This window comes from Cataglyphis hispanica, chromosome 23, assembly GCF_021464435.1.
Source record: "Cataglyphis hispanica isolate Lineage 1 chromosome 23, ULB_Chis1_1.0, whole genome shotgun sequence".
Lineage (NCBI taxonomy): Eukaryota > Metazoa > Arthropoda > Insecta > Hymenoptera > Formicidae > Cataglyphis > Cataglyphis hispanica.
The window spans coordinates 2,073,464-2,089,035 of record NC_065976.1 but is presented as its reverse complement, the minus strand read 5'-3'; the positions used below and the strand labels follow the sequence as shown (position 1 = coordinate 2,089,035).

At 31.3% G+C, this 15,572-nt stretch overlaps 2 protein-coding genes across 4 annotated transcripts; both read left to right on the top strand.

The window, feature by feature from the left end:
* The first annotated feature begins 201 nt into the window (after nucleotides 1-201).
* LOC126858020 (ras-related protein Rab-2) lies at nucleotides 202-4,178 on the top strand. The gene is made up of 4 exons (XM_050608028.1): nucleotides 202-373; nucleotides 1,093-1,232; nucleotides 1,575-1,931; nucleotides 2,421-4,178. The coding sequence occupies exons 1-4, from the start codon at nucleotides 328-330 to the stop codon at nucleotides 2,520-2,522; spliced, it is 645 nt and encodes a 214-aa protein (XP_050463985.1). The 5' UTR covers nucleotides 202-327; the 3' UTR covers nucleotides 2,523-4,178.
* A 521-nt stretch (nucleotides 4,179-4,699) lies between these two features.
* LOC126858009 (sorting nexin-6) lies at nucleotides 4,700-8,735 on the top strand. 3 transcript variants are annotated; one of them, XM_050608010.1, is made up of 10 exons: nucleotides 4,700-4,931; nucleotides 5,079-5,129; nucleotides 5,282-5,497; nucleotides 5,576-5,697; nucleotides 5,793-5,929; nucleotides 6,025-6,332; nucleotides 6,423-6,605; nucleotides 7,481-7,544; nucleotides 7,774-7,859; nucleotides 7,937-8,735. In XM_050608010.1, the coding sequence occupies exons 1-10, from the start codon at nucleotides 4,926-4,928 to the stop codon at nucleotides 7,985-7,987; spliced, it is 1,224 nt and encodes a 407-aa protein (XP_050463967.1). In that variant the 5' UTR covers nucleotides 4,700-4,925; the 3' UTR covers nucleotides 7,988-8,735. The 3 variants fall into 3 exon arrangements, with proteins under 3 accessions (XP_050463967.1, XP_050463965.1, XP_050463968.1); XM_050608008.1 differs by lacking the exon at nucleotides 4,700-4,931 and having other exon boundaries at nucleotides 4,938-5,129; XM_050608011.1 differs by lacking the exons at nucleotides 4,700-4,931; nucleotides 7,481-7,544; nucleotides 7,774-7,859; nucleotides 7,937-8,735 and adding an exon at nucleotides 6,858-7,054 and having other exon boundaries at nucleotides 4,938-5,129.
* The last annotated feature ends 6,837 nt before the right edge of the window (nucleotides 8,736-15,572 follow it).

The window sequence follows — 15,572 nt, the reverse complement described above, 5'->3', positions numbered from 1 at the left end:
AAAAATATTTATATATATGTATACAATATTCTTATGAAATATAAAATTAAATATAAAACGATATATATATCTCACTCTCTGCCACGCGCAGCCAATCAACAGGCGACGTCGCGACGACGTGTCCATTGTCCATGCGAGTGACAGTGATGGGATATGGGATATCGAAAGTCGAAGGCGATCCGAGCTGCGCCGAGGCTTGCCGAAGAGTCTCCGTGACGTCATGGTGGAGCAGAAGAGATAAGACAGTCAGAAGAAGGGTATTCTGTTTCCTGGTGTATATTGTGGATCTAGGATTACTCGCGCGTCTCATCAGTTCGTATTTCAAAAATGTCGTACGCGTATCTCTTCAAGTATATCATTATCGGAGATACAGGTAAATGAACGGCGCACGTTACGCACGAGGCATTCAACGAAACGGGACCTTCATCCCGTGGCTCTACGTCATCTTTGACAGGGCCCCTTTGTTTTTATTCTCGCGTGGCGTGCGATATCAGTGACTCGCAAATACGATAGTAAATCCAGTCTTCTTTTCTTTTGAAAATTGCCACTGATGAGGAGATTCTCTTATCTTAAAAGCGCGTTTGTCCCCTTTAAATATGTATGTCGCGTGTATTTTTCGATAAATTTTATGTGTTTTGCATTGTAGATTGGTTTGTTATTGCGCATCGTTTGAGTTCTATAAGACTTGATAAATCGTTTTGCTGATTTCAATGATAACATCTATAAAAATAGCTCGTATTTTATAACAGAATTATTTATAAAACTAGATACATATGTACATTTTGTACATTGTTTATTATTATAAATGCAAATATTTCTATAATTTTATTTTGTAATACTATTGATGGATTTGTTGCACGTGATTATTATATTAAATAATATATGTGAAAAATAAAATAAAATAAATGTAATATTGTAAATATGTTACACAAGAACTTGATATTAAATATAGATATTAAAATAAAACAAGCATTAAAGAGTTTTTTTTAGTTTGTATACATATATATATGTTTAATAGAATAATAAGAATATTTTTTACTAGAATTTTACAGTTAAAGATTGTGATTTAAAAACCATGATATTTTTATATAGGAGTTGGAAAATCCTGTCTCCTTCTTCAATTTACGGATAAGAGATTTCAGCCAGTCCATGACTTGACAATAGGAGTCGAGTTTGGTGCACGTATGATTACCATTGATAGCAAGCAAATTAAATTGCAGATTTGGGATACTGTAATTATTTTTAATAATTCTATATATATTTATTGTCACATTTTATGTTGCTAATGTTTAATGAGCAGAAATTTATAATCTGCAAGAGATATGTTAATAATTAATATTAATCAAATTAATAAATATATGAAGAAACTTGTATAAATTTTAATTCTTATTGAGAAAAATATTTTTAATCATTCTTTATAAAACTTTATATTTTATATCTTTTTTATTTTAATGTTGCCAAGTATATAAACAAAATTTTGAAATATATATATATATATATATATATATATATATATATATATATATAGTAGAGTATTAATTGTTAATTATTTTTATGATTCATACTTTATATAGGCAGGTCAGGAGGCATTCCGTTCTATAACAAGGTCATATTATCGTGGAGCAGCTGGAGCTCTATTGGTATATGATATTACACGTAGAGAAACCTTTAATCATCTTACAACATGGCTGGAAGATGCAAGGCAACACTCAAATTCCAATATGGTTATCATGTTAATTGGAAACAAAAGTGATTTGGATAGTCGAAGAGAAGTAAGGAGAGAGGAAGGCGAAGCTTTTGCACGAGAGCATGGTCTTGTCTTTATGGAGACTAGTGCTAAGACTGCAGCTAATGTAGAAGAAGCATTCATCAATACTGCAAAAGAAATATATGAAAAGATACAGGAGGGAGTCTTTGACATCAATAATGAGGTATGTATAGTAATGTCTAATTAATTACACTAATGTAATGTCTAATTCTAATTATTTTGCATAGATAATTTTTTTTTTACATATATATATATATATACATATATATACATATATAAGTAAAAAAAAGACTTTAAAAATGCAAAGTTATTTTTCACAAAATTTCATATTTTTATATTATTTGTACTAACATTTTAATTTATTATTATTTAATAATGTTAAAGAATATATTTTTATATCTATACAAATCATAAAAGATGTGCATGTTTGATTCATATCAATGTAAAAAGAGATAAAGAATAAGAGATAAATATGTATGTACAATTATTTACTTTTTTATATTAATTTTTTTTACATTATATTGTATTTACATTATTTTCTGGAAATCTTGTAAGAATATCTCTTATGTAAAATATTATATACATAAGAAAAACTTATACGTATAATTTGCAAAATAATGTTTCCAAACTATATGACAATTGAATTGCATAGGCAAATGGTATTAAGATTGGACCACAACATTCACCAACAAGTCCTGGAGGTTTAGCAGGAACTGGTGGACAAGGTAGTGCGCAGGGTGGTGGGTGCTGCTAGGGGCTGGGGCTTATCTGTCCACCGCTTCATCCTTCTCCGATCTGAATTGACTTTATTCCTGCTCTTTATTTTAATCTGAACACACTTTGTACAATTTAATTCTGCGCATGCCGTGTCATGAGGTAACAAGCGACAATTGATGTATTTATTAGTTGAAATAATCTTATACACGTAACAAAAAATAGATAGGATTATTGTAAGACGAAAATGTTATAATTACTAAAATCATGAAGCATTAATAAAGTCTTTATTTACAAATTCTCCTAAAGATATGAAAATGAAGTTGTCATTTTTCAATATATTTTTGATGGATTTAATTCTAGAACAAGCAGATATATTTTTCAATTTAATATATAATCATTTTCGTTCTTGCACATCACGTAATAATTTTAGCTTTTAACATGAGATATTATTTTGAATTGAAAGATTTATTTAATTTTTATTTAGAAAATTATGTTTATTTAAGAATGCATAGTATAATTTAACTTTAATTACATTGGAAAGTCTGGCAGGCTTGTCTCCCACTTTATATAGCACGACATATAAATAATTGTATTAAGTAATTTTAATTATTTGAGAATGATAAAGCGGGAGAGGACAGGCGTTACTATTTAATGTTTTATATATTCGTTTAATACATATTGTGTACTGTAATGTAATGTGCACTAATGATCAAAATTCCATTCTATTGATAATGGCTCATGAACACTGATATATGTATCAATTAAACCAATTGGACATTTACATCTAATTATCTAAAAAACACTATATATATATATATGTATGTATTGATGTATAAGATGATGATTATATAAAACATATATTAATCAATGCCATTAGAAGGCCTATATTCAATTACAGATTTATATTCTATATAATAGTTACAAGAAATCTTATTGCATATGTTATAATAATTGGTATCATTATTTATGGTACTTTTCTGAAAATAAAGGCATTATTAATAATATAAGCAAATCAAAAATACATTTTTACTATTTATATTATAACTATAATAAAGTTTTTAATAACAACAGCGTAACATAAAAGTCATATTTGAAACCATAGATAAAGATACCGATATGAGTATAGCAGTGATATAATTTTATCTATATTTTATCAAGGCCCAAGAATGATCCGATTTTAACAAATGTTCCTGCCTTTGTTTCAAGATTTATTATGAATATTTCAGAATCTGCAGAAACATGAGACATGAAAAATATTCAAGTATATGAGATAAGCTCTAGTAGTGCATGTTATTAAAAGATTTGTCAGCTGGCAAAAAAATTATACATTAAGATTAATATTTCTTAATGAAATTACGAGGAAACGCATCTATAAGCATAAATATACTATATCTAATTAGTACAAAATTGGCTCCTCGAGTATTACTATAATCAAATGTTATTTATATCTCAAATTACAAGCTTGTATCTAATTGTTATACCAAAGAATATGTCAGCATTATATCCCTCTTTTGCGCTTGTACATCATAATGATTAAATGATGTATATTGGCTTCAAGAAATTATGTACAATACATTTAATTTATTATAATCTAGCGATTATTCTACACTGTCAACATTAATTGACGGTTGTATATTTTGTATGTATGCTTTGGGCATATCTTTTCAATTGGAAAATATATATGTGCACATTACTTATCGATCTTGATTCTAAGTATATAAATCATATAATGGAAAAATACTAACTTTAAATTTTTTAGAATTGTATTATATGAATAAAAATATATTAATGAGCACAATTGCCCTGCAAGAGACAAGACTGCAATTTTAATTAAAATAAAAAATGAATATAAATCACATTTAATATTATATCATACTTAACTTACATATTTCATAATGATATTTTTATTTAAATGACGACAGAAATTTATAAAGAATTGTTTTGTATATAATATTGTGTAATGTAAATTTAACACAAAAATTGTAATAACTTGCGTACAAATTTAATGCTATGTAAAAGATATAACTTTAATTTTTACATTTATACGATGCTTCGAATACAGTAAATATATTTAAGATTTCAATAATCGCGCGCGCGTGATGTGTACACTTTTCTCTACAGCTGATTTGTCGACACGTGTCACGATCAGGTGAATCGAATCGCATTCGAGTACAACCGAGTCGATTGTCGCGCTGCTTCTCGGAGATACGCCGTGACTGTATCTCAGCTCTCCTTTACCAACAGAAGTGCCATCTGCCATCCTGCTATTATCAGTCGGCCCCGGCAACGGGTTCGCGCATAACGTGTACGAGATCCGAGATCTAAGATCATCAATTTTTGCCATACGATAACGATACGTGTACATTATTTAGTGTGACGGTCCTTTTAATCGGACTGCTGTCAAACACGGTGTGGCGAGGAGACGACGCCAGTGGACGCCATGATGGTAGGTGGAACCTGTTATCAATCGGTGGCCAGTGATCCGTTCACTTGACGCGTTCGATTCTTCGACGCAATTCTTTCGCGAAGTCCGCTCCCCTTCGCGTGAACACTCTCGTCTTGCAGTGTCTAATCTATGCAAAAAATGTTGCAGGACGGTATATGTGACACTGCCGACATCTTAAACAGCGTGCCTCCGAAGAAGGTATTTATGATGTTGTGTCTCTATCTTTTTTTCTTGCACAAACTTATCTCCCTGAATGATACTATACATATTTATCATAATTATCGTAATGTGCCTGACTTTTCGTTCTTGCGTTGTTCAATGACAATTCTACTCTAACGAATCTCTTTTAGACAATCCATGCTGATACCATAGATCTCTCAGATAAATCCTTGCAAGTAGATATTTCGGATGCTCTCAGTGAAAAGGATAAAGTAAAATTTACTGTACATACAAAAACTACTTTACCTGAATTTCAAAAACCAGACAATCTAGTTGTGAGGCAACATGAAGAATTTGTATGGCTCCATGATCGATTCGAGGAAAATGAAGAATATGCTGGTTACATTGTATGTGAAATCTTTGTCTTGTAGCATATATTTAACTTTTGCATTTTACTTTCAAATATTAACATTGTAATATCATAGATCCCACCATGTCCACCAAGACCAGACTTTGATGCATCGCGCGAGAAATTACAAAAACTTGGTGAAGGTGAAGGAAATATGACACGTGAAGAGTTTAATAAGATGAAGCAAGAATTAGAAGCGTAAGTTTTTTGTAGATATGTACTTATCCTATTTATTATCACATTTTGGCTGTAAAAATTTTAATAAAATCCAATCTTAATATATTTATTTGCAGGGAATACTTAGCCACTTTTAAAAAAACTGTTGCTATGCATGAAATGTTTTTGACCAGATTGGCACATCATCCAGTTTTTCGGAATGATCATAATCTAAGGGTATTCTTAGAATATGATCAAGATCTTTGCGTACGAGGTAATGTTCTTTATATGCAATGTTAAAATACAAATACAAAATGGAAATAGATGTAAAGAATATATCTGTAAAATATATTCTGTTTATTTTTGCAGGAAAGAATAAAATGGAAATGTTTGGTGGTTTAGTAAAGTCGTTTTCTAAAACTACCGATGAATATTATTTATCAGCTACAGTGAAAGATGTGAATGATTTCTTTGATCAAGAAATGACATTCCTCCAAACTTATCACCATAACCTAAAAGAAGCAACAAGGTTAGCTGATCGTCAAACAGCTAAACATAAAGATGTAGCAGATTCATATATAAAGATTTCCACTAATCTTTTACAATTAGCTACAACAGATACTGGAAAACTCGAAAGATTTTTAACTAAAATTGCTGAGACTTTTGAGAAATTACGAGTAAGAATATTCTATAGAATGCAGTTAAAATTTTTAATCAATTTTAAATTTGCTATTATTATTTATTCAAATACTTTTTTTTTTTTGCAGAAAGTTGAAGGACGGGTAGCATCAGATGAAGATTTAAAATTGTCAGACACTCTTCGTTATTATATGAGAGATACAGCTGCAGCTAAAAGGCTTCTTTTTAGAAGACTGAAAGCTTTACACGAATATGAATCTGCGAATCGTACTCTTGAAAAAGCTCGTGCCAAAAATAAGGATGTTCATGCTGTAAGTTCGCATTTTCCTAAAATTTGTAAATTGATATTCATGCAATATAGTGTGATACTGTCACATACAATTCTTAAATAACGCTTATAGGAGTAGGGCAAGCAAAACTGAAATATAATGAATACAAATATTAATTTTTAAGATTATATTTATTAATATTGCAACAGTTAAACTGAAACTGCAATTATTAGATAATCAAGTTATAGCATCTATAACATCTAATCAGAACTTTAATTTTTCTTGCTTTTCAAGGCACTGGAGGTTGCTGAGGTGTGTCATTGTTTGTGTCATGTATTTTTTTCGGTAGTGCTTAAAAAATATTAGATCCTGTTTAAATCAGCTCTTCTACTCTTTCTTTTTTTAAGATATGCCAAAAGTATTTTAATTGAAATTTACTTCTTACATAAAAGCATTTTAAAGAAATACTAAGTTTTATGATATTAAATATATGATATAGTATAAAGTCTATTACTAAAAATAATATTAGAAAGCTATTGATTTTATAATTCCTCTATCTAAAAACTATATATTTCTCCTTTTTTTCATATACAGATGGATAATTAACATGCAAAACATATACATGAAATAATTTCGTTTTAAATAGGAAAATAAATCAGCACAAATTAATTACTGCAGCACACAAGTTATTGTTGCATATTATGCATGATTGATATTTGCATGCACTTGAACATTATCACAATAATTTATATTATTTATAATATTTTTACAATAGAGATGTGTTACTATGAGTTTTGCTGACGGATATGCTAAATATTACATTATATGAAATTGCATCCTGAAAGTTTTGAAACATTGAACAAAATGCATATTTAATATTTTGTGATATTTTAAATTTGTATTTGTATTATATCAAGGCGGAACAAGCGCAGACCGAGGCGTGTGAGAAATTTGAACAGATGTCTGATAAAGGAAAAGAAGGTAAGAAGAATTAGAAAAAGAAAATAAGTAGAAATAAACGTATTGTTTACTTAGAAATAGTGATCAATATCATATTGTAAGAGAATAGATGTAGAGAAATAGAATAAAAGACATATAATATGTACATTACTTTCTATCATAAAGCTACATACATAGCTTTTTTTACTTAAGTTATAATGATATTGATTATTTAAAACATTATTATTAATATATTGCAATAACTTTTTAGAATTGTTAGATTTCAAGACTAGGCGAGTAGCAGCATTTAAAAAGAACCTTATTGAACTAACAGAGCTGGAAATAAAACATGCTAAAGTGAGTGTAGACATATTATTTTTTTAAGCTGAAATAATAATACATGGAAATACGGTAATGTATTTATATGTTCACAGTCGCATGCGGAATTGCTCAAGAAATGTTTATCCGTGCTCCGGGAAGAGTGATCTAGTTTTAACGTTGCCATGGATAAATCTACAAGCATGCATCCTGTATGCAGATAACAGTTTATTTAAAATATGATAATGGTACTGTAAAATACTATATATATTTTTTGTTAACTAAATTTATTAGATCTATCTTATATTGGAAATAAAATATTGTATTAATAGCTGCAAAGTGACTGCGAAAAACGAATATTTACTATCTTTGAGCTGTAAAAAGCTATGCAAGTGCTGCTATCAGCTTCTGCTTAATAGATATTAAGTAAGCAATTTTATAAGAGTTTGGATAATACATGTGTTAGAAAAAATAACACGCATTTCCATTGTAAAAAATTAGGTGTTATCGAGTCCCTTTGCAGCTTTGAATTAAGAGCCTGTTACACTTATAAAGGTTCTCTATATAAACAAATATATATATATAGAAAAGAGAGATATATATATCTATATATATACATATATGTATAAATAAGAATATATCCATATGGAGCATGTTATTATTATAATACTTAAGTATAGGATAAATTTGTGAAGGAGAAATCGTTAGTATAAAAGCTCAGGATGATTAAAGTTAATATAAACAATTAGATTTTCATAAATGAACTTTCCAGATTTTTACGACGATACACTAGTAATTATTCTGACAAATAATTATTCATAATTGCGTTCGTTTTAAGATTAGGAAGCAAAGCAATGCGGCAATGATTAAAGGGACCTTGAAACGATTTATAATAAAGTGCAATTATACTTTTCATTGTAGCGTTGTAAAGCCATATTTATGCTTTTATGTTCTTTCGTTATGCATTTCATCGCCATTTTTATTTGTCGTGCAAATTATATCAAATACTTTATTACCATTCATCTTACGTAAACTAAAAAAAAAGAGAACCATGCTTTATGATCGTCCGAGTATGCAATTCCGATAAGATTGTTTTTTCACTAGAGATGAATAATTGCACACAAATATTTTCGTAAGTTTTTATTGAATCGAATCATTTTTCTTTTCTATAATACATGATTGCAGACATATACTGAGAAATTCATTAAGTTGCAAGTTTTATCGTTTAATTCTTTAAGAATTAATTCGAAATCCACCGTAATGTACCGTACATTATCGTCTTATCCTTAATATCAGTAGATCCTATGAATATCCTATGAGTGAGTGCAGATAAACGCGCTGCGATGCGGACAACGTCGTATCCCGTTTATCGTATGCCGATCTTAATTAATTTGGTATTGTTACACCGTACAGTTAATATAATCTTAATAATAACAAACAGTAAAGACGACGCAATAGAAAATATTTTTTTTTCTTGGTACGCAAAAGTCACGCTGCAAAACGTCTCGCTCTTTCATCATTTCTATTTCTTAGTTTTTTTTTCTCACTTATATACTCTCAATCACTATTTTACAATATCAAACTGCGACAAGCCAGACATATATTTTTGAGAACAATAATTAATGCACACACTTTCACCTTAACAGTATTGCTTTTATTACGTCTGTGTCACTTGTGTGAACAAAATTCGTGAAAATATGAGTTTATCTATGAATTTTTTTAACACATTTTGGTAAGTAAGTTATGTGTGTGTGTGTGTGTGTGTGTATGTGTGCTACAAATAATTACAATTATTCATTAGTGACACGGCAGTATTGAGTAGTGAATAAAAGATGTCCTTAAAAAGATATGATTAAAAGACATGAGTGATTTTATTCTATTTACGAAAAATAATAAATTGAATCCATTAATTAATTCACGATATTTTCGGTAATATTTTTGTTTTCCGATATTAGGATTATGATATTTTTCAAAAAACAATTAAAAAATGAAAAAAGATAAAATAAAATATTAGTATACAAGATGCACTTTTCTCGAGATACGCCATAAATATTTCACCTACATTCGTTCGAAATTATCGAGCAAAGTTTCTAACTCTAACGAGTCAGTGTTTTGGAATAAAATTCTAAGAGTAATCTATACACGTATAGGCGCTACACGTGTGCAAAGTATAATCTCACGGGTCTGTTAACAATTGTAATTTCATTGTGTAGATATGGAACAATGAAAATGCGGTCCATATTATATTTTAATTCGACTTTATTTTGCTCGTTAGCATTATCGTCGGACCATATTCCGGCGTTTCGGCAGCGTTCATTTTGGAGAATTTATCGTTCTCACGCGGTACAAACGCGGTTGGTTATCGGGAATACACGATCGTTGTTAATAACACGGCAGATAATTATCGATTCTCATTGATCAACGAATAGCAGCATTCGCCGGTAGATTATAGTCGTCCGCCACGATGATGAATTTTTCACGAGCAATGGACGTTTAAATGTGAGTAGCTCTTTTATCTTACGATCGTTAAACTGATATCCTGCGCAGAATGAAAAATGTAGAGATTAAATTCGTAAATCGTGTGAACATCTCACAAACAAAAGCATATCAATGAATTATTATAGTCTCGCGATTTTATTCCATTTGTCAAAAGCGCCACACTCAATTTCGTATACTTCAATTATTTTTATATTACACGTATATTTAAAAAAAAAAATATTTGATACAATTCGTAGAGAGAAAAACAACATATTTATTACAAATTTGTCACTAGAATTGTCTTAAAAAAAGATAAAAAGTTGCTTTTGAAGTTCAGAAATTTACATGCAAAATATATGACTTTAAAGGGATGTTTCTTAATCTTTATCCTAAAAAGTTTTTTATAATTACATAATTTTATATGATATCAGAAAAGATTTTTTATTTAAAGGTGCATTATTTCAAATTAGTCGGCAAAACGCATTAATATTATAATTATATCAATATTATAACGTTTAGTCAGAAGATACGAACATCCGTTAAATGCCCAAGACATCGCTAGTAAGCGCTTGGTTCAAGTCATTTCAAAGTTTTATTAACTGTCACGGCACGGAAACACGGTTCTATATTAATACCTAAATAACTGAGAACAAAATAGTCTTATAAAAAATACCTATTTGCACATTTATGCTGATATTTATGCGAGTAAACAAGCCTGAGAGAGATGCTCAATGTGTTATATTTCGAATCTCTCAATGCACGATATTTACCTTTTATTTTTTACGCGTTAAGATTTACTCTCTCTAGATATAATATTCAATTTCGCCCATTTGTGTTTAAATTTAATTTATATTTAAATATATGCGAACTATGTGATCATAAATCTTTCTCCAATTTTTTTTCCAAACATGCGATGTAGGCACGCTATATACAAGTTCGCTATCAAAATTAATTAAAATTTTCATGAGATCACCGTTACCGTCAATCTTAACTCTTATCGTCGATCCTTAATCCGGAATAGTAATTTTTTAAATAATATTATAACGTAATCACAAAAATTAAGTTCGTCGATCTTTTACACTTAAGGTCAAATTTACATTATGTAGTACTATGTCTATACATATGATCAACGATATATCAAGATTTTTTTTTATATTCCGAAATCCGTAAATCGACAAAGCTGACCTACTTACTTTGCCGGTGGCAAAAGCCACAGTTACATTTCGCGTTTAAACATAAGCCGTGCACATCGGCATCTAAAGTGTCGTACTCGATAAACGCCGCGCATTAATTTATTCCGAGACACCCGCGTGTGATTTCTCTTTGGTCGTCGCGAAAATACGATGATGAAGAATGCAGACTCGAGACCAAGCGGTAGGAGGAGAGAGAGGGAGGGGGAGGGGTAGGTGGAATGGTTGGTGGACGAGGGAAGCGTGGTAATATATATCTACGCGGTTGTGCGGGAGATTTCGAGCAGATTTATGATAACGGTATGCATCTGGGTCGGGCCAATCAGTCTTCCGCCCGCTGGGCTGCACAATCCTGGGCTCTCGTTCGCACCTGAACTCTCGTTCGCGTTCGAATCTCGAATCGAATTCAAATCTGGTCAGTCTAATTGTCTACGATGTCTGGAAACTCGAAATAGATTAGCTCCGATTATCCCTTCGCCCATGAATGTCGATTGAAATTCAATCGCCGAAACGGTGGTCGTGATAAGAATTTCTTCGTTTCTCTCGAATCCGTTTCTGCTTTTGTTGAGATCATTCGTTTTAAAATTATACGATTGTTTTCAGATGTAGTTCTTTTCGCTTTATCTTTTTCCTTGATCTTCTTAGAAACGTCAAAGGATGGAAACATTGTAGAGGATCATTTCGTTCCGTGTTGATTGGAATACCCGCGAATTGCGATGATTAATGACAGATTACAAGCATATTATCGAAATCGCTTTTTGTCGCACACTTAACGCAGTTGCTGCATTATTGTAGCAATTACCATTCGCGTATTTGTACTTATCAAATCATGCATAAAATCGTTCGTAATACGAATGTTGTATCGATCGCAAAATTGTTACAATTGACATCAATAATTTATTAGTAATTTGCAGCGAACAAGAGGCGCATACATTGCAAGGCCGAATTAATAAACGCCAAATAATTACGAGTCTCTGTGAGTAGGGAGTGTTAAAATTTTATGCGGAAACAATGCGATCGAGCAGCATTTCGTGAAATTGCTAATGAAATTTCTTCTCGAATATATATAATAATTTGCGTCCCGCGCTTTTTCCTATAAAACATCTTCAAGTTATCGGTCTCTCTTTTTCTTTTCTAATTTGTATAGTATATTTGTATAATATAAATACATATTCTTAAACGTTTTCTTATATAAGCGTTGTCTTATATAAGCGTTATCTTATACATATTTTAAAAATAATATCGTTAAACATTAAATTAAAAATAGCGTCGTACGGTATCATTAACACGCGACTTGTTTTTACTTGGAACGAACATGATATTTCTATCCGTAATAAACATTTTTCACTCTCTTTTTTCTTTCTTTTCTTTTCGTATATTGTACGTTTTAATAATCCTATAATTATAGGATTCACGAGATGACACGAAACAGACTTGCACGAATTTTAAAGAATCATCGCAGTCGAATTCGCGTGCCAAATGCTGGATCGCGCGAATCAGTTGTCGAGTTAAATATAAAGTATAATAGAGTTTGTGTGCAAAAATATAGATCGATATTTTAATCAAACATACTGGGAGCAGTATTAAACAGACAAAAAATATAAGAACAATTACATATCGATGGCATTATGCGATTGCTGATAATATAAAAAATTTTATATCGAATTTTTTTCAGTTACAAGTTTTATAAGACATCTTGATTATGATTTTTAATAATCATATTTTTAATATAAAAGAATTTGAATTTATTTTTTAAATAAATATATATAAAGCCGAACATATAGATCATCCTATATACTATGTAAAGGAAACGTCAATTTTGCAATATTGTTACTGATAATAAATAAGACACGAGTATCTTAATATTTCTTGCATTCAGTTGTTAATTGAAGAAAACATTTTTGTGTAAAAGTATAGAAATAGATAATATAGAAAGGATTTAATATCGACATTGGATAAAATTTCCGATTACCAGGTCGATTTCCGAAGTAGCTGGATAACCGGAAACGACTAAAGGAATAAGCTTTTCAAAAAGGAATTACGAATGCGAAAGAATGACAGTATCGGCATAAGAAACAAAAGACACGTACATGTAGCTTCCGGGAGTCTCGAGAGCATTCTCGATTTAATTCCGCGGAGATTTCCGTTTTCTATCGATATTTTTGCAAGGATCCGCCGATTGCGACGTCGGGACACGAGAGGGGGATAAAGAACGCGAGATGGATCCCGCCGCGCCGGAGGCGAAATGAACCCCCGTGTGTGACCCTTTCTTGGTGGCGTTTTTTCCCCTCTTCCCGATTCCGCTCTCTTCCACTATCGAGCCGCAGATAACGACGGATACATAATATACGGGTGACTGCACGCGATTCCACGAAATCCGCGGAAACCATCTTCACGCTTCGCTGATCAAACGTTACTTCGCGCAGTTTTTTTTTTCCTTTTTTTCGCTTCTTCTTTCTTTTCCGACGACGGTCAGGACGACGATCCGGACAGTGTGCGCAGCTACCGAATGTACCCGCTGCAAAGGGAACTCATTAAAGGCCATTGTACGGAGAGTGGAAAGCGAGGCAGTGCGTCCGATCGCTTCCAAGATTCGCGGATGGAAGCGAGAAACGAGTGTTGAATCGATGATAATTATTGTGTTCGTTGTATCTCCCCGTTGTATATCCATCTATCTGTCTGGTACGTTTCTATCGCAAAATTTTGTCGACCGTTTCGTTAGATAGACGCTATCGTAATCAACTCTCGAGCAACTTTACCATGAAAAACTATCGTGTATCGACGAAGATTTGTCAGAAAAATTTGTTTGAAAATATTAAAAGGTCATGCTTCGGCGGTTCGTTTAAAAATTAGAAATAAAAAATGTCTCATATTTTGATGAGTTCTAAATCGTAAAAAATACTATTAACAAAACAATATTTTATAATAAGTTCAAATAATAATAGCAATAACTAACAACAGTTACTAATAATTATTATTGTTCTCATTAATGTTAATAAATAATGTAATAGAGAGGAACAAATTCTCTTGTGTATGTTTTGGATAAAAATATTTGCAAGTCAATGAGTTATCCCGAGAGAGATGATTACGCGCGCGTGTTCGTATTTATACACGTGTGTGTGTGTGTATTTTATGATTTTATTTTATTAACGAATATATACGAATATCGCAATTTGAAACACCAATCGATAACAGTATGTAACGTTGTGCTCGCGATAATAATTGATTTAATTCCGATGTAATCGTAAGCACGTACGAGCGGCGACTTTTACGCGAACGAACGAGATTTCAAATAAGCGCGCGGGCGCACGTCGGATTATTTCCATTGGATTACTCATTTTTAATTAAATTAATTGAGGAATCGGCGCGCTAATTCATGGAATTCGCGTTAGTAGTCGCTTCAGCGTGACGTCCGTACGCTATTGCAGAATTCCGTGAGGTTGGTAAATATTCGAGGAGCGCCGCATTGTTCTCATTACGGCGTATCGCGCCCTGCTATTCCCCGATAACTTCATCAGCCGGTATTCGACATCGAAATATCCGTACTCCAGGCTAGGAATTTCGATTCACGCGTAGATATAAATAAATACACGCGTGTATTTATTGTACGTTATCGGCTATTAATCACGGGACAGCTTGAATCTGTATCGAAAATACGAGCACCGTGAAAGAGATGCAAATAGCTGCAGCTTTCTCGCTCCTTTTTTTTTTTCTTTTTTTGACAAAATTGGAAAAGAGGATCTATTAAAAATTCCTGTTTTATTAATTATAAAATGAATAATTTATCGTTGAGAGATCTGATCTTTTCTTTGCACGATCAGAGAATTGACCGCAGGCATGTTTCTTGAGAGCGGAACTCTTGCGATTTTACGCTACGTTGAAACTTGTTAAGAAAATTGCATTGTTAAGAGATTATTTTTTAATTAGGTTCATACATACCATATATATATATATATATATATATATATATATATATATATATATTTTCTTCTCTTTCTCTCTCTTTCTTTTTCATACGCAAGTATGAATGATGAATATTAGGTTTTAGCAAAACGATCTAAGTATACATGTAAAGGAGTATTAT